Below are 20,443 nucleotides of genomic sequence, written 5' to 3'. Positions count from 1 at the left end.
ACACATCTTCATGCATCACCACACCCTCTTAAACAAACACACTGACCCATCAGGCATGGCATGGTGCCTCCTTCGGGCAACCTTGGAAGATTAATCCACGTGTTAATCCAGCTGGTGCATGGGGAAAAGCATCTAAAAACAATAACATAAAGTAAAGCAGCAGGGTATTTCTAATTCTGCACCAATGAAAAAGGGTGACTGTTGGTGAACAGAGAAATAAAAAGTAGCGTTGGATATCTAGGCACTCGGAACTTGTGCACGTTGATTCCTGGAGGAATCCCCAAGCCTTTCCCACACCGTTACACCGACGGCAACCTATCCCTGCAGGCAGCCACCAAGTCATAAGGGTAAATCCTCTTCCAAGCATACAGACGCTTCAAGCATATACTGTCTACGGTAGTTATGTTTTTCTTCTATGTCAGCACAAGTAAACAAAATGAAAAATGCAGGGCCAATTCAAAATGATTTATTGGGAGCTTGCATCCGAACCCATCCCTAACGACTGCTTCCCATTCGAAGGCCAGTGTCCTGACCACTTTACTTTCAATGCTGAATCAATGAAGGCTATAGAAGCTTGGCCATAACCTGCGCATGGGCAGTGCTGTTTCAATCTACCACCGCACCATGGAGTGAGTGGAGAGGTGCTGTCCATGACTCTTTTAGGCCCATCAGCAATTAAATAAATCAATTGCTGTGACGAAGGATTTTGCATCGGGACAAATGGTACATTAGATGTTGGTCGATATTTCAATTGTCAATAACAAGTATGTTCTCAAAAATGCATATTTTCCACTGACGTCTAGTGCTTGTGTCAAGTGCAATGCGCAGAATGCAGATGTATATCATATGTATTGGGACTGCCCCGAGATAACCACATTCTGGCGGGAGGTTGCAGTGGAACTTTATACATACATGGGAGTCCCCCCACATTTAACATTTCCTAAATATTTTTTTGGGGACATAGGCAAGTTGACTATAAAACTTAGACGTCTCTTTAACCTGGGCTGCCTGCTAGCCAAACAATGGATCCTACTGGGATGGAAGTCTAGAACTGGCAGCTGACGTGCAAATGTGGATTCGGAAATGACCTATGCCAATGCATGTGAGGAGACCTATGTGTCACTGGTAACACCAAGCTGTAGGCCAAAGAACCTATGGGGACCATTGCGTGAATACCTATCTATCACATAACGATGTCCAAGCATGGACTATATGGAAGTTTTTCATAAGATCCCAAAGTTATAATCATGTTACTGAATGTATTCCTTTTGGGTCTGATATTCTTGTTGTTGTTCAACACGTGGGGGTTGACTGTTCTGCTGTGATATGTGTTACTCTTTGCACTGAACAAATAAAGTAAAAAAAAAAAAGAAAATTGAAATGTTAGCATAAACGCTTTTCTTTTGCAAATAGAAATGTACGTTACTGAGGCATTCAGACATTGTAGAAGGGCAACTTTGATTTCTTTTAACCATGCACAGCATTACACTCCCAAATATTTGTGTAATAACCCTGTAGGAAAAATACTTTCGTAAATCAAGCTTAGGAACATATTTACTTTTACATGCACCATTCTATTATAAATTATAGCACTTGGTAAACATATTACAGGTTATAAAATCATTATTAAAGCATACACAAACTTGGCTGCATGACTAAGGCAGAGGATACTGCCTGCCTTGCTACAGATTGATAAAGTTTTTAAATAAGGGGAACCATATAATTAGCTGTCACATGGAAACCATAGGGTTGCACTTAGCACAGACTGCAGCTGGTAATCTGCAAGACATGACACGCTTACTGGCCCACATACACCTACTTGTGCCATCAACAGAAAACATTAGCATTACACTGAGGCAGTAGATTCTTTTTTTAAGAGCAGAATGTAATTCTAATTTAGAGTTTTCAGCAATATTAAAAATTGGTTTATGCAAGTGTTTTTGAAATTAAGCCTCATGCTGCTGGCTACGAGGTGTTAGGGCCATTTATTTAGGAAGAATAATTTGCAGCAGTTCAAGGCAATATTTTTTGTTCAGTGTTTAAATCGTTTTTATTATTATTTTGCTACAATGCAAGAACCATGCTTTAAATTAAGGAAGTAAACCATCCACTACTTACAATGCTTTTCTAAATGTGGAAAAGATGCATGAGGCACTGAAGGATATGAGAAGGTTGTCTCAATTTCAAAGATAAATTGGTAAAACTGATGAACAAATTACTTACCTCTGGTAATGTTCTTTCTGATGGATGCGCAGCACTGGCATCGATATCCCTCAGTGAGCTCTGTCTTCGAGACCAGACGTGACATCAGCGCTTTTACAAATAGCTTGCATCATGCCCTGAAATCTCAGTTTACTCGTTATTTCCCAGTGCTCAGCTGCGATTGGGATTAAGTATCCTAGGAGGCAGTGAAAGAGCGAGTTCCCTGATTGCGGGGTAGGGTAGGAGGCCGATGAGGAATCCGCGGGAGGAACATCCATCAGAAATTATAAGTTACTCACTGTAGTTACTAACGTACTCTTAGTCCTTAGTCCCCTTTCCTACATACTGCCTGGGCGTCCCTTCCAAGGGACGGGAGACGGAACCTTTTTCACCAGAAAAAACCGCCTTCCCCTTTCAATTTAGAGGCGCGCGGGGTGCGGACCTGGGAGCATGCGCTGCCCTGACTCCGCCCCCAGCGCCACACCTCAGTCCCCATAGACGTGTCGACAATAGATTTAATATTGCATAATGACACCAGTTTTGTTAGGGGGGAGGTTGGTGGGACTTATGGAGGAAAGGGGACTAAGGACTAAGAGTACGTAAGTCACTACGGTGAGTAACTTATAATTACTCTTACATCCTGTCCCCTTTCCTCCATACTGTATGGGTGATTACAACTGAGTGTAGCCCCAGGGTGGAGAGGAGACCCTCCTTAAGCAAACAGGTTTCTAAGAACCGCCTGTCCAAAAGCAGCGTTTGCTCTAGAACCGGCATCCAAACAGTAGTGCTTACAGAAAGCCGAAGAGGTGGCCCATGTGGCCACCCTGCTTATGACTTGCCAGGGCAAATGCCGCTGGAAAGCAATGGCAGTTGCCTTGGCTCTAACAGAGTGGGTGTGCATGTTGGCGAGCCGTGGCTTGTGATGTCCCTCGTAGGCTTCTTTGATGGCCGAGACCATCCAACGGGCTATGGAGGCCTTGGAGGCCTGATACCCCGGTTTTGATCCGCTGGAGGTGACAAAAAGAGCGTCCGACTTGCGAAAGCACTTGGTCCTGTCCAGGTAGAATTTCAGGGCACTTCTGACATCAAGACAGTGCATAACTCTCTATGTCTCGTCTTTGGGCTCAGCAAAAAACACGGGCAACACGTTTTCTTTGTTCAGATGGAATGCAGACGGCACCTTCGGTAGGACTGCTGGGTGCGTCTGTAGGACTACGTTGTCCTTGTGAAACGCAGTGTATGGCGCCGAGGCGACCAGCGCCTGGATTTCGCTGATTCTGCGAGCCGAGATGAGGCTTACTAACAAGGCCGTCTTAATGGTGACCAGCCTGATGTCCGCGGATGCCATAGGTTCGAATGGTTTGTGCACCAAGGCACCCAAGACTATGTTGAGGTTCCACACTGGGTGCGGCCTCTTGATAGGCAGGTAGAGCCTGGCGAGACCCGTCAAATGTCTCTTGACAATTGGGTTGGAAGAGGAAAAACTCTCCTCCGACGAGTTTCTGTATGCCACGATGGCTGCGAGGTAAGTGCGGCAGGTGCCAACCTGCACGCCTAAGTGACCGAGGTGCGCCGAGAAGGAGAGCACGTCGTCCAGAGTACATGCCAGGGGGTCGATTTCCTTGGAGTCTGCCCAGTGGCAGAACCTGGTCCATTTACTCTTATACTGGGCCCTGGTGGTCTTGTTCCTTGCACCCTGTATGATTTCCAGATTAGCCTGGGAGAGGCTGAGGTGCCGTAGCGTCACCTGCTCAGGAACCACACTGTGAGGGCTAGCTTCTGTGGCGCGGGATGGATGACCCTGCCCCCCTGCTGTGCCAGAAGATGTGCTGGGCCCGTAGGGAAGTGAATCGGAGACATCTTCGAGAGGCTGAGCAGGTCCGAGAACCATGGCCTGGCTGGCCACCATGGACATATTAGAATGATGTTGAGCTGGCGAGACTCCTTGATCTTGCAAATCACTTTGTGAATCAGCGAAGTGGGCAGGAAGGCGTAAGCTGTCATAACATTCCACTTAATCCGAAATGCGTCACCCTGAGAGCCGGGGCTCTGTCCCTGCTAGGAGGCGAACTGAGGGCACTTCTTGTTGTGCCAGGTGGCAAAGCGATCCAACTGGGGGCAACCTCATCTGCTGAAGATGTCCTGAGTAACAAGGTTGTTTAACTGCCACTCCTAGTTGTCCACTCCCAACCTGCTGAGCCTGTCTGCCTCCAGGTTGGCTTACGCCGGAAGGTGGACTGCCGTGAGGTAGATGTCGTTTTCCAGGGCCCACTCCCACATGTTGATTGCCAGTCTGCACAGTGGAGGGGATCTAGTGCCTCCCTGTTTGTTGACACTGTACATGCTGGTCGAGTTATCTGTCTGGATGAGGACAACTTTGCCCCTGATAAGTGGGAGGAATGCTCTGAACGCTAGCCAGATGGCGTTCAGCCCAAACCAATTGATGTGGTACACTCCTGCTTGTGTCGGGTCCAGGTGCTGTGGACCGAGAGATCGTCCAGAGTGGCTCCCCATCCCTCGAGGGAGGAGTCCATGGTGATGGGGACCTGCGGGGTGGGAGGCCGGAAGGGCTTGCCCGTCCATAGGTTGGAGTCCATGGACCACCATGTGAGGTCCTGGTGGAGAGATGGAGGAACGTTGATCGTCTCCGATTGAGAGCCCCGCTCCTGGTTCCATGATGCCGCGAAGTGCAGCTGTATCCTCCTCATCCTGAGTCTCGTGTGGGGTACGGCTAATAAGACCGCTGCTGGGAGACCCAGGAGGTGCTGGTACCACCAGGCCAAAGTCAACCTCTGCTGAGAAAGTGAGTACTGGCCCTCTTGATGGCTGTTATCTTGTCCTCCGAAAGTAACACCCTCTTGGACCACGTGTCCCAGAGAGGCCCAAGAATGTCAGATTCTCCGTGGGTTGCAGCTGCGACTTCTTGAGATTGAGCGAAAAGCCCAGATCGTGCAGTGTGTTCATAAGAGCCTGGGAAGTGTGGTGAACTGCTTCCGGCGATGTAGCCCTGACGAGCCAGTTGTCGAGGTATGGGTAGATGTGGAGGCCCTGAGCCCGGAGGAGGGCATCCACCATATTCATGAGTCTGGTAAAGACCCTGCGGACCGAGCTGAGGCCAAAAGGAAGGACCTTGTATTGGAAATGGTAGCCCATGATCCTGAACCGTAGGAAAGAACGATGGGGCTGCCATATTGGGACATGTAGATACGTGTCCTTCAGATCCAGGGAACACATCCAGTCTCCCTTGCACAATGTCTCCAATAAAAAAGCTGGCGTAACCATCTTGAATTTTTGTAGAGGTAGTAGAGGTTGAGGGTGGTAAGGTCCAGCACAACTCTCAGGCCCGCAAGGTTCTTTTTCTGAATGGTGAAAATCCTGGAGTAAAAGTCCAAGCCTCGCCATGGCCTGGCTCTCTACGAGCGATCAGATCTCCGCCAGAAGAGTTGCTGTCCCAACTTGAGGGAGTAGAGGGGAGGAGGGAGGAGAGGCTGGAATGGGTAGAAGGTACCCCGTGGATACTATGGAGAGTATCCAGGGGCCCGCGAAATTCTGGAGCAAGAAATGTGCATGGAGAGCAAGCCTGCCCCCCACTGGAGACACATGGACCTGAAAAGGCGTGTCAGCCTTCTTTCCCTCAGAGACCTTAATCCCCCTCTTTTGTTGCGTGCGCCGATGTGGAGTCGGCGAGCAGTCCGGCTGCCTGGACCTCCATTCTTGGAAGCTGCGTAACCCTCCATATATACGCCCCTTGTCGGAGCACTGCTGTGACTGGTTGTACGATTTGGGCATGGTCTTTGCCAGGATGGATAAAGACGTGGCCGTTTGTGAGCTGTTTTTCTTTCTGCCCAGCTCCTCGTCGTGGTGGAGTGGAAGAGGTCACTCCCCTCAAACGGCAGATCTAATATGTGTTCCTGGACACCCGGGTTAAATTTAGTTGCACTGAGCCAGGCTATTCTTCTCATGTCCGTGGCGATGCAGATGGCACGGCCAGAGCTGTCAATGTGGGCCATGGTGGACTCATGATGTCCTGCGCCACAAGCTTGGCCTCAACCAGTCCCACCTTGAAACGTGATTGGCTCTGCGTAGGAATCTCTAGGAGGAAATCTGCAATTTCCTGCCACAACCTATGGTTAGCGGCCGCCAGCATGGCATCAGTGTTGGCCTGAGGAAGATGCAAGGATGCGTTGGAATAGAATTTCTTCCCATACGCCTCCAAGATCTTCTCCTCCTTGCCTAGCAGCGACGCAGATGAGGAGGCTGAGGACTAGTGAGGCTTGGAGTATAGTGATGCAGCAGCGATCACTGAGGAGTGTGGCTGAGGATGGGGTGATAGCAAGAGTGTAGCCCCCTCCTTCTGCCTGTACTTGGCATCCAGGCGTCGATTGACAGGCTGGACAGAGTGGGGCTTGAGCCAACCCTTCTTGGCCATGGCGATTACATCGGTCTGCAGTGGAATTCCCGTTTTAGCAGAGGGGCGTTGCGTGAGGACTTCTGCTGGATGTGCGCACCTGCTTCCTGTATATCTTCTTTAAGTATTGTTGGTGAATTTACATTTAAACACAATCACCATGGTTTATCCTTCACCAAGCACTGTGACTTATGAAGATAGATAACTGACTTGCGGGTGCGGGTGCGGGTGCGAGTTGCAGACTCAATTGTTTTCTGCAAATCTTCTTTCTGGTAAACTCGGTTCACCCGCCTGCCAAGTATTACCATATGTGACTTTGTTCTGTAACGTCTTGGTATGTGTGTCCCAGACCCGGTTCTCAAGGTATTTCTTGCCCTTCTACCTCTGCTTGAGGTATTGGTTGCCCCTCTGTCTCTGCCACCACCTCTTCAGGTCCCAGGAGCCTTTCTGCCCACTTGCATACCTTGTACCAGCTTTGCGAGGGCTTCCACACAGTTTGTTGCTACGCATAGCAATCTCGAGACGTGTGGTGTTTTGCTGCTCTTTAGGAGGTCTGCGCCAGCTCCGCCAGTCTGCTTTGGGGAAGCGTCGACTTCATTTGCCCACTTGCTGTTTAGTTCTCCTTCTCGGGATCAGCTTCGGCATTCCGTCTCACATCCTGGAGCTCATGCAGTCTCCCAGCTGTACCGTGCCGGCTCCTGCGATTCTCCGGGGAGGACTGACTACTATATGCAGTCCTTCTTCCCTTTCTATTGTCCTATTGAAATTGACTATCTGTGATAGTATGAACCGTCATCTTGGTTCCACAGGCTGATCTTCATAACTACACATCTTCCTCGTCCTAGTATTGCTATCATCATTCTTCATATGCTCAGTCACGCTCTCCTTTGTCCCAGTGGAGTCAGAGTTTAAGTCAAGTGTGCAGCCCCTATTCTTCCTCATCCCAGTACTATGTAAACAGGTCGAAGGGTCTGCCTTGCACAGATACATGGGTTGATAGGGTGTTACTCATCTCTGGGGAGGGTAGGCGGTTGATGAAGCTGGATATTGCTACGGTTATACTGCGTTACACCTTGGCTGTCAACCCTCATCCCACAAGGGGCATCCCTCCTCATGTGATCCTCCTACGGTGCACTACCCCCACAGTGAAAATTTAACTTTGGTTGTACCGCCCTGGTCACATGACAAGGGCTCTCCCCTCTGGGAGAAGGGACAACAATCTTGGATTCGTCACAGGAGATAATCTCCTGCAGGAGCAGTGGGTCCAGAACACTATGTGGCTGAGAGGATGGGGGATAGCCTGGTTCACGCCATAGGAAAAAGAGGCAGTAAAACTAGGTTGACAACGTTCCGTGGCCATGTGTCCGCAGTAATCCTGCACCATTCTCTGAAATTATGCAGCAGACGTCCCCCTACGGCCACAGAGTCAGTGAATTTCTCAAAGCAGTTTTGGAGTGTTTTAGGGGACTGAAGCGGGAACGGACTGTGATGTTTTTTCACCTTTGCCTTAATTGTCTTGTAGACTTTCTCTTCCCTTCTCTGCCCAATGTTTGACCCTTTCCTCCCTAGCTGTGTTAGCTTTAGTAGCAAAAAGGTTTTCCTTTTCATATTTGAACTGCGGGCTGAGTGGCTTGACGTACAGCCATCTCCAATGATTTAGTAGCCGCTTTTGAGGCTTGCAACGTTTCCAAGCTATCATCTGCCTTTGGGCCAAACAAATCAGAACCATTAAGTGGTATTTCCGATAGTCTGTAGCTTACATATCGGTTCCTACCTGACTTCCTTAGCCAACGGAGCTTTCGCGCAGGGCCTTTCCTAAACAATCAGCTGCATCAAGTCCTGATTGAAGTACTTGGTACACTGCTTCCTTACCATCGCTTACGATGTTCAGGAAGCCGTCCCTTATCTCACCTTCTGGGACATGCTCAGCAGCCTCAGATATAACCACCCACAGGGTGTGGGTGTATTTGGCAAGGGTGCATGTTGCATTAATAGCTTTTAATGACACACTGCCCAATGCAAACATTTTCTTTGATAAGGCAGCATATTTATTGTTGTCTGTATCTGTGGTCAAGCATGGATATGTGCTGGATTTGGAACCTGATGTTGCTGTCTGCCGAACGGGCTTTTAAGAGTAGAACACCCAGGAACATTGGGCCTCATTACGAGTCCGGCGGTAACCGCGGCGGTAAAACCGAATCTTTGAGGAGCTTCTGGAAGGAATATCCCCAGTAGCAATTGAGCTGGACCGTATCGTTAGAGTGGGCCAGATAACTAAGGGCCCCAACGCTAGACCCTGCAATGTCCTTGCAGCATTTGCACGATAGGGACAGAAGGAGGCGGTCCTGAAGGCAGCCAGACAACAAGAACCAGTGACATACAAGGGCCAAACAATATCTCTATTCCAGGACCTGGCGAACAGCGTGCTTCTCAAGAGGAGGAACATGGTGCCCCCTCCCAAAGGGGAATGGAGGAGCTACAGAAGGGGAAGCAGGGAGCGGCAAAGGTTAACACAGGTGCAACAAACCCCATAGTAGAGGGTAGAAAGGTAAACTGTGCCAATTCAGATTCAGACAGGAGATCAGAAGAGGAGAGGAGGAGAAAAAGCAGAAGCAAAGAGGAAGGTCTTGAGGTGCTTGCGGAACCGGAGATGGTTCTCTTCAAGTTTCATTGAGGCAGGGAGGCTGTTCCAGAGGGAGGCCCCAGCAGAAGAAAGAGATCTACCACCAACTCGATGCTTGGAGAAGCAACTGGCCCTGAGGGAGTTGGAGGCGGATGAGCGAAGAGCTCGAGAAGGAAGAAGGTTCACCTGGGGGAGGGGAAGAGAGATGGAGGGAGGGGGGAGGTGGAAATTAGGCATATCCTGAAGTTGGGGCAGGAGAATGGCTCAGGGAAGGGGGGGGGGAACCGAACCAGAGCAGGCGGAAGAGAGAAGCAGGGGGCACATAGCAAGAAGGAGGGCGTAAACCAGAGAAGGGACATTGGATTCACGAGAAAGTGAGGGACCGGGACAAAGGATAAAGGGAGGCTTACCCAGGGCAGGGTCAGGAACAGGGAACAGGGGCTTGAGCAGAAGGGGCGCCAGCATAACGATCCAGGTTCAAGTGGATGACGCATAATGTGAGGGCTAAACACCCCCTTCAAACGGACAAAGCTAGAAGGTTTTACTAAGGCCCAGGGCCCAGACGTTCTAGCTCTGCAGGAAACCCACCTTCTGAAAAAAAGACCGTGGGCACTTCCCACTCACGGGATTCTCCCAAATATTTTTCACGTCAGGCCCCACGAAAACGGGGGGAGTAGCACTGGCCTTTAGGAACCACCTGGACTTCAGAGTGCTGGACATTCTCAGGGATAAGGGGGGGAGATGCGTAGTGGTTAGGGGAGAATACATGGGAACACCCTACACTACTGCATCAGTGTACTCGCTGAATGCAGGCCAGGAACAATTCTTAAGGGACCACCTGGGTAAGGTAGAGGGCTTCGTGAGGGGACACATTATCCTAATGGGGGACCTCAACCTGGCATGGAACAAGCGAATGGACAGGACAACACAAGGGGGACAGAGGGAGGGGCGGTCACCTCCCCTCAACTGAGGTAGCGGTTCAAAGGTGCTGGGATGAGGGAAGTTTGGAGGGCATTCCAGGGGCAGCAGGAGGGTCACACGTACCTGTCAGGGGTCCATGGGACACAGTCGAGGATAGAATCTGGGTATCGGCGAGCCAGGTGGGCAGGGTGAAGGCAGGCCCCCTGGGGATTGCTGACCATAAAGTGGTCCAAATGAAGATGGGGCTCTGCGGGCGTAGACAGGGGGTCTGGAAATGGAAATTCCCAGAGTAGATACCGAGGGACCGGGTGACTGGGAAGAAATAGGGGACAAGATCAGAACCTTCTTTGATTTGATTAATAGCACTGACACGTGCAAAAGCACGAGGTGGGATGCATTGAAGGCCACATCAAGGGGGGAACACGTAGACCAAAAGGCAAGAAGGGATAAGCAAATGAGGGTCCTGGAGACCCAACTAGAAGAAGAAGTAGAGGCGGCGCGCCGGAGGGAGAAGGAGGCCCCGCAAGAAGGGCGCTGAAGGAGAATAGGGGGGCAGTGGGGCAGCTGGGGGTGCTAAAAACCAAAAAGGCTGATGGGGCAATGCTCTACGTAAGGCAGAAATTCTACGGCAAGGCTAATGAGGTGGATGCACTTCAGGCATGCCTACTAAGGGGAGCTAGGGAGCAGAACACAATCACAGCCATTAGAGATGAAGGGGGGGAAATCGGCTCACCAGAACGGCATAAATTCAAGAATGCCTGGCTAGATATTATTATAGGATACTATACTCGACCCAAAACCCACAGACTCAACCACAAGGCGATTTCCTAGATACAATGCAACTCCCCAATCTATCCCGGGAGGCTCAGGAGTATCTGGGGCGGGATATAACGGTGAGGGGCACCATAACAAAATTTCCCCAGAATAAGGCCCCGGGCCCGGATGGCTACTCAGCCGCGTTCTATAAAACAAAACCTATTCCAACCTACTGACCCCACACCTGACGCAACTATTTAATACATTCAAGGAAAGAGGTCAAATAACACCAACAATGGAAGAGGACAAAATCAAACAGATAGATAAAACAGGGAAGGACCTGGAGGACTGAACGTCCTACAGGCCCCATCGCCCTCATGAACATTGACGTGAAAATGTACACCAAGATATTGGCGAGGCGTCTGGAGGGACACCTCCCGTCACCGATCCACCAGTACCAAGCAGGGTTTGTCCTTGGCAGGTAGACGGAAGACCGTATTAGGCGGGTGGCACACCTGGTGGAAAAATGCAGAAAACGGCCACTTTGGCTGTCTTGTTGGCCCTTGAAGCAGAGACGGCGTTGGACCGGGTGGAGTGGCCGTTCCAATTCAGGGTCATGGAGAGAATGGGACTAAGGGGGGACTTTATTAAAATGGTGCAAGCCAATTACAAACACCCCACAACGCGCCCGAGTTTGAACGGCTCAATGACACGCCCAATAAGTCTGGGACGGGGGAACAAGCAGGGATGCCCACTCTCCCCCCTGCTCTATGTGATCTACCTGGAGCCCCTGCTCCAGGCATTACAAGAGGCTGAAGAAGTCTGGGGTAACCCATTTGGGGGCAGGCAAAATAAGGTGGTGGCATTCGCCGATGACATGCTCCTGTCATTAACCAGTCAAGTGAAGTCAATAGAGGCTTGTATGGAACTCCTGACGAGATTTAGGGAGGTCTCAGGCTTGCAAATTAATCTGAAGAAATCAGAGTGACTGAATTTAACACTGAACAACAAGGGTGTTGCAGGATTAAAGGTGGGGTCCCCATTCAATTGGAGATCAGGGGGTATTAAGTATCTAGGCGTCAGAATAACCCCGCACCTGTCTGGCTGGTATACGTCTAATTATCTCACCATCATAAAGGCAATAAAAAAGGAAGAATCTTAGAGTTTCCTGGCTGGGGAGGGTAGCAGCAGTTAAGATGGTCACACTGCCCGACTTATCTATCTGTTTCAGGCTATCCCACTGGTGGACACCCCCCTCACACCCCCTGAGTTTCTTTAGGGAACCAGCAACAACAAGAAAAGAATTTGTCTGGGAAGGGAAGAGGCCGCGCCTGGCTCGCAACCTACAGACGGCGCCTAAGAGAGAGGGGGGGGGGGCTAGCCCTACCCAACTTTCACTTATATTATGAGGCGGCACAGCTAAGGGTGATTCGAGAATGGTTTGCAGGCATGGAAGGGAAACAATGGGTGCAGATGGACAGAGCAGTGGCCCAACATGACCTTGGGGAGGTCTTCTGGCTCCCACGCCACCACAGACTGCAACAGCTATATTTAAGTAGTATAACAAAGGGGCTCATGGACATATGGGATAGGGCAGTAAAGAAGATGGGTATCACGTCATTCCCCTCTCTGTTCACCCCAATATTTAACAATAAGGATTTCACCCCAGGGCTGGAAAAAGGGGCATTTGACGTGTGGAAGAGAGGGGGCTGTAGGAAAGTCAGGGATATGTATCGGGATCGAAGGGTGAGAACATTCCAGGAATGCAAGCAAAACTTTGGGATAGGGGAAGGGGAAAGACACAGATATTTCCAAATCAGGCATTGGGTGATGAGCACGGACGTCAGGGCGGCGGCAACCCGCCCGGTCACCCCTCACGAAAGGTTTCTACTGGCAAAGGAAGGGACAGAGGGTTGATCTCAGACTTGTACAAGTTACTGGAGAATGCAACCCTGAGGCAAAACTGGGCTTATATGTCCCGATTGGACCGAATGCTTGGAAGAGGCATAAAAAGGGTGGACTGGGAGAGACTATGGAGAAGAATACCGAAGATGGCAAGGGAGGTACAACTCCAGGAAGCGGGGGTGTTTACTATGTTGTAAAACAATAAAACATTTAAAAAAAAAGATAAGAGTGAGATTTTGGAAGCCCTTTTTCAGAACTGTATAGTTTGATGAAACAGTTACCAAGAACTGTTAGAAAATACCGTGTTGAACTGAAGCTGATGGAAGAACCACATAACAGGACAAGAGAGTCATTGTCCTGTCCCAAGTTATTCTAAATGGTGGTAGGGTCAGAGTAGGCTAGTTTTGGACAGAGGACTCCACTTGTTTTGTACTTTCACTGATGACTGATGAGCACCATAATTTGTTTTGTTAGGTAGAGAAGACCTGTAGCTTAGGGAAAGTTAGGAGTTTGTACCCTATTCAGTTAATAAATATCAGTAAAATGGAAAATCTGTGTCCTTCTGATCCGTCACAGACCCCATCATATAGCACCTGTCACTTTAGTCAGCACTATCCTGCATGCAGCATTAAGATGCCCATAAGGATCTGGATGCTCAAATTCCACCTCTGGTACCTTTCAAGTTCATCGACAGTTCAGTAAATCTGATTTCCTCTGCCTGAAGTTCTTCAGACGTGTTAGAACATGTTAAGAGGCTTGAAGCCGAATGGTATCAAGTAGCAGTCCAAGATACTCTGGAAAGCTGCTATAAAAGTTCTTTCTCGACTATAAAGCATACCTTGATGCCGAGAATACCTCGACCATCGAAAAAAAATGATTGGCATTTCATAATCTGTGTGAATACGAAATCAAACAACACCGAAAGAGTTGAGACCTCAGATGGCACAGGTGGCTCTCAGGTTTTCGTTGAAGCCAATGCCATCCCCGGTTTCTTGGGCACGCGGGATGGATGGGACTCTGATGCCCTGCTAGCTTTGTCAGGTGAAGTGGGATTGATTGTTTTGTACTTTAGCTGCAAGGAGAAGCAGAGCAACTTTCTTTTCAAAGTGCACCAACATTTCGCAACAGATTTCGTCCCATTTTCCCACCGAAGTTGATTTGGAAGGAAAAGCAGGGTGCCAGACGACTAGTACCTGCATCCTTTCTTCAAGGTAGAGTTCGACTGTCAGAATTTGCTTCTCGAATGGGACCGCGTCCTGTGTTTGTTGGTCGTCTGAAAGATTATCCCCTCTCACCTATACTGCGATAAACTCCCAACAGCCAATTTCAAAGCCCTCTCCTTCGTTGGCATCGTCTGGCAAAAACCGCGATCGGCTACGATGTGTTTGGTCCAGGGGCACCAAAGACACATTTTGGAAGGGTTGTCAGTGACATCTCGGTGTCACAGTCCTGACAGTTTCCCAACCCGGAAGGTTTAGTCAGCGTCACTTTAAGAATGTAATCGGGTGCATCCGAAAACATTTCGCAGGCGTCAAAGATAGTTCCCGACAAGCATGCTGATCATGCAGAAAAAAATACAGAGGTCACAGGTGAGGTGCAAGCAATTTTTCCGATGTCAACTTCACATTCAGCCTCAAAGTCTGAGTGCAGAGAGACCACAACGGTAATGCTGCAAGAACATCTCTAATACAAAAGATTGCTTAGTAACTCTGTTTTAGAGCTTCATTGGCATGTGTGCTGAAAAAACACAGGAAATGCTTCTCATGCTTCATCACATTTGTCAATTCTCCCTGATGCAGCATGTCTGCATGTGGTTTTTAATCAGCACTGTGAATAGGCAGGAGCACAGAGAGGGCCTGATTACGACCCAGGCGGTAAGGGGTTTACGGCAGCGTAAACAGCGCCGACCCTTACCGCCTGAGTACGAGGTCCCTTAGCGCCATGGCGGATTTAACACCTGCTTTTAGCAGGTGTTAAAATCCATGGCGCTAAGGGACCATGGAGTTAATTACGCCACCGTAATTTACGGTGGCGTAATTAATGCTTTCCCCACTCCCATTATGCCCTATGGGGCAAAAATGGGAATGGGGAAGGGTAAATGGGGATTGGGGACTTACCGCCCCGCCAAGGTCGGAATGGGGCGGTAAGTCCGCCAACCACCATGGCGTAAACGTAGTTTACGCCATGGTGGTAAAGTCACGGCCCAGGCGGTAATTTACCGCCTGGGTCGTAATGAGGCCCAGAATGTGGATACACACACCAGGTGATAAGTGGGGATTCCACTACTTGGAGAATTGCCATATATCTCCTGTGTGTCTGGGCATTTTGTGTGCCACCTTACATCTGGTGCATTCCACTACAATGACGAAACATCAGGCCTAACTGAGACAGACAAATGGAATAGTGGAATAATGTGCACTGTCTGCATAGATGAAGTAAAACTCAGGACAGAGCCCTTTCCAGTCTTTCGGGTGGGATCCTTAGTAGGTTATTTTATGCATGTTGGCAATCCCTGACCCCGATTCACTCGAGAGAATCCCTGGTGCCTGCTTTATTCTTTGTCTCTATTCTTTAATCTGCCACTTGAATTAGAAAGAAAAATACTTTTTGGCGAAATGATATAATAAAAGAGATAACTTAACATGTGTACCTGAACAGAAGAAGCACAGCTTGTGGAAAAGTCTGGAAATTGTTGTTTCTATTTATTGGTGTATGATCCCTCATAGCAATTTTGCCAAACACCTATAAAGAGAAGAAAAGTGATTATTATTAATGATGTCCTGTGAAGCTGTGTTAATTATTTAGAAACAATTTTATTCATATATTAGCTCAATATACCTGGACACTGAATAGCATTAGATTAAACTAAAGGCAATCTTTCAATAGTTTGTTGTGAGATAGCGCTCCAAGCTATATTTTAACCACTGGGCTGGTGAATTCGGCAGTCAAAAGTTTGAATCCAGGAAGGGCTGCCTGGGCCTTTTGTCCTTGCAAGGCAGATCCACAAAATATCCGTAGATTGGATAATAAAAACTAAAGATGCACCAGTAAAAAGTAGTAATCCAGCATGATGTAATATATAAAATTTGGATATCACTATTTTTACCAGCAAAAAATACAATTTTATATTTAAAAGATTTAGATTTGCTTCCATCCCAAAGTCACAGTATGAGTGCAGAACCCAACCACCAATAATTGTTTTTTGATATATCGATGCATAGCCACACAAAAAAGGGAGACATATTTCTCAAATCAGCACAACAGAGTTGACTCTTGTTTGTGGGAAAAACACGTGCTAACCCAAATAAATACAAACACAAATAAATATGTCAACAATAATGTATCAATCTTCAGGTGGTGAATCTCTCTAATCACACAAAAGCAAATCCGGATCCAAATATCTATTTCTATTTTTAACAAGCAACCTAATAGCTCTCGTATCCCTCCAACCAAACTGTAACAATCCTTTGAAATCGCCTCTTTCTAGAGAGCGATGGAGTGCCGCCTGTCTAGGGTGAGGGGATAGACAAGAAGACGGACCCTCAATGTTGGTCTATTCAAAAACTGCAAGACAATTGGTTAAATACTGCTGCCAAAAGCCAAAAGGCTGAGCACAGAAAAAGTTGTTTATACCAAGTTTTATTACTCTGTCACATCTGCTCATCTATGAACAGTATAAACATTTAAAACAATATATTTGTAGTGCAGGTGTACCACTGTTGATAGGACATCCTGTCTGTGTGCTAAGTGTTTGGGAAATGAATGCAGTCCGGAAGCCCAGTTTGGACTTCCATGGTTTGTGGTGAATCTCTAACCAATTTTGGTTTCACATAGAATGCGGCAAACACGATTTGTTCATTGTTAGTTGATTCCTAGCGTAAACAGGTAAATTGTAGTTTGTTATTTTATAGAACATTGTACTTGCTAAGGCAATTCATATAGATTAGGAATGGTTACAAAATATCTCTTATGATTTTTTGGTAATACTGCAGAACTCTGTAAATGTCCATGGTATGTGCAGTATCGAGGCAAGATCATGGATTAGATCTCAAAACAATATAAAATACTTTTATTAGAACATCTGAATAAACTCTTAAAAGAAACTTCTCCCTGATGAATACTGCGTAGTGTTTGTCAGCACAATAGATGTTAGTCTTGTTGACCGTTCAAGAGGCCATAATAGCTTCTGGGAAGGTATATGAGGTCTGGTTTAAACATGGTTTAAACATTGACTCACACTATTCAAATGGACCACTTTCAACTACCATTATCTTGCTCTGGCAAATACCTCACTTGTGTCTTCCAAAAAGTCAGTATTGTCATGAAAGGTCAGTAAGACTGATTGATTATTTATTTATTTAACATTTATAAAGCGCTCACACAGCCCGCAGGCATCGAGGCGCTGTTACAGGAATTGTTTGTTTTTCTTAGTTGCGGAATTGTGTTTTTTTTTTGTCTTAGTTACATATTTATAACGCGCTTAAAACCCAGAGGTTTCTAAGCGCGGACCCGGGGATCGAACCTGTTGTTGCTTCGTGTCGTCTTGCTTCCAAGACGCGCACGCTGCCGCTGAGCTATCCTCTGATTATGCTTTCAATAAGGTGGGAGGGTTGAGGGACATACCCTAAAAGAGATCCTCGGTATGTAAAATTATGTAAAGTAAACAGAGGGCTCTTTCAAGACATCCATTCAATGAAGATATTATGTTAAACAATGTTATATAGTGCACAGTCGCCAAAAAGGCATCTTGGTGGTGAAGACACATAGAACAAATGGGGTTTCAAGAGTTGGCCATAATGGAGCCCTTTAGGGGTTAAGCCAGCAAGTTGAGGGTAGAGTTTAGCTCTTTATCCAGAAAGATCATCCTATTTGCAAAACACATTTGCATGAGAAACTTCTGATATTAAGCAGACTTCTGGAAACCACCTGGAAACCACCAATCATGGGCTTATCTGGGGTAAGCATAGATATCAATGCCTAGGACGTCTTTAACTTCTGATTTACCTTGGGTGCAAGTCTAATCAACAGAACAGAATGGAAGTGTGCACCATAGTTCCTTTCAAAAGTCAGAAGAAAACTCAAAATGTTGGTTATTGTCTGGAATATTAATGTGTACTTTAAGTGGAGTTTTCTACTATGCAGAACAAATCTGTGTATTGTAGGCTCAAACTGTGGGAACTTCTGTAGATCAGCAAAGGCACTTAAAACAGAATATCATGAAAGAGATGAGTTCTGGTAGCACATAGTTGACTGCTATTTAGTTAAGTAAAAACAGCCCAACTAATCTGCGTTTCAGCTGCATTAGTATGAAGAACTCCCCCAATGCCATTATGCAAAACCAGGAATTTGGGGATCATATTACTCTCTTTGCTTGCCTTCTTTCCCAAGATAAACTCAATAACTATGCGTGGTAATCTGCAGGGACCCACCTCAAGAAGTCTCTTCCCTTCCCAGACATTAGTCACAAAACAGACTAGGTCTAAGTCCTCTCATGCAAGCACTATCATGCTTGAACTATAGAAATAGGTGTGAGAAGTTAGGAATGAAACTTAGAAACAAGTTAGCCATGATTTTGGTTAAAGACTTTTATTGAAAATAAAAAGGTTTGGGAAAATGCCTCCCTGACCGTGCTCTAAAAGGAGTTTCCCTACCTAAACCAAAACTAAGCATCTGTCAGAATGTCCAAAACAAAACTGTCCCGTGTCCAAAGTTCTATTGTGACCCTCTCACCTTAAACTAAACTCCAAGGTGAAACTTGAAATGTCTTTAATCTTGGGTGCTTGAGAAAGGAATTCACAAAAGAATAAAGGGCTTCAACACAAAAGTTCCCTGCCCCTGGATTCCTCTTTACGCTCTGGTGTTTCACATACAGCGGTTCTTGGTTCACAACAATATTGATGTACAAACGTGGCAAACTTTGAAATTGTGTCTCTTTCAGAACACCTGGTATGCTTTTCTGCCATGGTTTTACTCCTTCACTACTGGTTAACACAATCTCTTTTAGTACTCCTGATGTTTTCTCTCAGGACCTCTTTATTTCACACAGTTATAGTTGCCTGGTATACTCTTCTGCCAGGGCTTCTGTTCATACAGTTTCTCAGCCCACTCCCAAAGTTGCGCACATATACTTGGTTTGTTAATATGACCTCCAAATATATTATCCGGTCCAAGTTTACCCTATAGTTGCACAGTATATATTCTACTGCTTGTAAGGGGTTTTCTTATAGTTTAATTCCCCTTTTAACATTCAGTTAATTCGCTCTTTCTCAGTTACTTGTGGTGTAGTTACTTGCATTCGGTGTGATCACTGGTACGCTACGGTGTCCCTGCTGCCTCTGGGTGGACTCACCAGCTCTTGTTGGCGTTCTCAGAATCTCCTGCGCTAAACCAGAGAATCGTTACCATCTGCTTCCTTTACACAACTGTTTCCTCTTCGTTTCTTCATCTCTCGTGGCTTCCACCTGACACGTCTGCTTCATTCCAGGCTCCGGTAAGTGATGCGCTGCTCTCGGTCACCTGTGAGCACCCAGGAGTTCCTCGCCAGCTCCTGGCATTCCCACAGCATGACCATCATGTGCAGCAGCTTCTTCCTTCTTCATTTATGAGCCACCTGGCTCCACCATGCCAGGAATTGCTTTTCGGTTTCTTGAACCTCACAGAGAGACACAGCTCTCACGCCAGCAGCAGATATTGATTCCCTGGTTCAATTGCCTTTTAAACTTAATGGGACCAGGTGTATGCGAGCAACCACTAGAACACTCACTGAGCTTGTGGCCTCCTTCGCTCTGTATTGCTTGTTTCCTCTTCCTCGTCCCACTCTTTTGGTTATTCTGGGAAAGGAAGTCCAGTTTAGAGAATTGATTCGGAAAACTTGAATAAACATTTCCAGTGGTATTAAATGGTGAATGAGTCCTGGATCAATTATGGGTGGAATTGGAGAGGGTGATTTCACTATTCTTCATGGGAGAAGGAGTGGATGAATAACAACAGACCAGGAGGGTATTAGATATGGGAGCATTATTTTCAAGAGAAAATGGGGGAAACCATGTCTCACCCGATGAAGCCATGTCATATCCCCAGAGGCCCCCCCCCATGTGATCCTCCCTCATATAGCTTCCCCCTTGGTCAGGATCAGGTAGTGGCTGCCGTCCTCTGGCCATATGGGAGGAGGTAACAATCAGGAAATCAGTGAAGACTCCATCGGATTCATCACATAGGATATCCGTGGCAATACCCAAGAAACCCATAATTCTGTTACCAGTAGTACAACATGGTGTCATAAGATTGGTACAGGGATTATAAAGACACTCCAGCACTTGACACCCTCTACTGGCTCCCAAAGGGACAATTAATATAAATAAGACTGCTCATGGGGATCCGAGAATGGGAATATGGGGAAAATATACAATGCCATGGTGCCAAGAAAGATGTAACTGCTCTTACTGCTGGAAATCCCTTCACTTTTGGCATAGTGAAAAACATTTCCTTTTCTGCGTATTTTATTATATACTCTATGTCTATAGCTGCCCTCAAATAATGTGCTCAACTGCAAGACACAAGGTATGTCTTCAGCTACTACATTGACAGTCCTAGTTTGTTCAGTACTTCTGCTCTTTAGGTTTATTAGC

At 47.1% G+C, this 20,443-nt stretch overlaps 1 protein-coding gene across 5 annotated transcripts in view; it reads right to left on the bottom strand.

Annotated features, from left to right (window-relative positions):
- CACNA1D (calcium voltage-gated channel subunit alpha1 D) overlaps positions 1-20,443 on the bottom strand; it is a 2,225,258-nt gene that overhangs the window by 656,537 nt on the left and 1,548,278 nt on the right. For all 5 annotated transcript variants that reach the window (XM_069643624.1, XM_069643621.1, XM_069643623.1 and 2 more), the window contains exon 33: positions 15,466-15,557. In XM_069643624.1, the coding sequence (XP_069499725.1) occupies positions 15,466-15,557 (92 nt within the window). The remainder of the gene's footprint in view (positions 1-15,465; positions 15,558-20,443) is intronic.

This window comes from Ambystoma mexicanum, chromosome 2p, assembly GCF_040938575.1.
Source record: "Ambystoma mexicanum isolate Mex_15411 chromosome 2p, UKY_AmexF1_1, whole genome shotgun sequence".
NCBI classification, from domain to species: Eukaryota; Metazoa; Chordata; class Amphibia; order Caudata; family Ambystomatidae; genus Ambystoma; species Ambystoma mexicanum.
The sequence above is the reverse complement of the archived record's forward strand: the minus strand, read 5'-3'. Positions and strand labels throughout refer to the sequence as shown.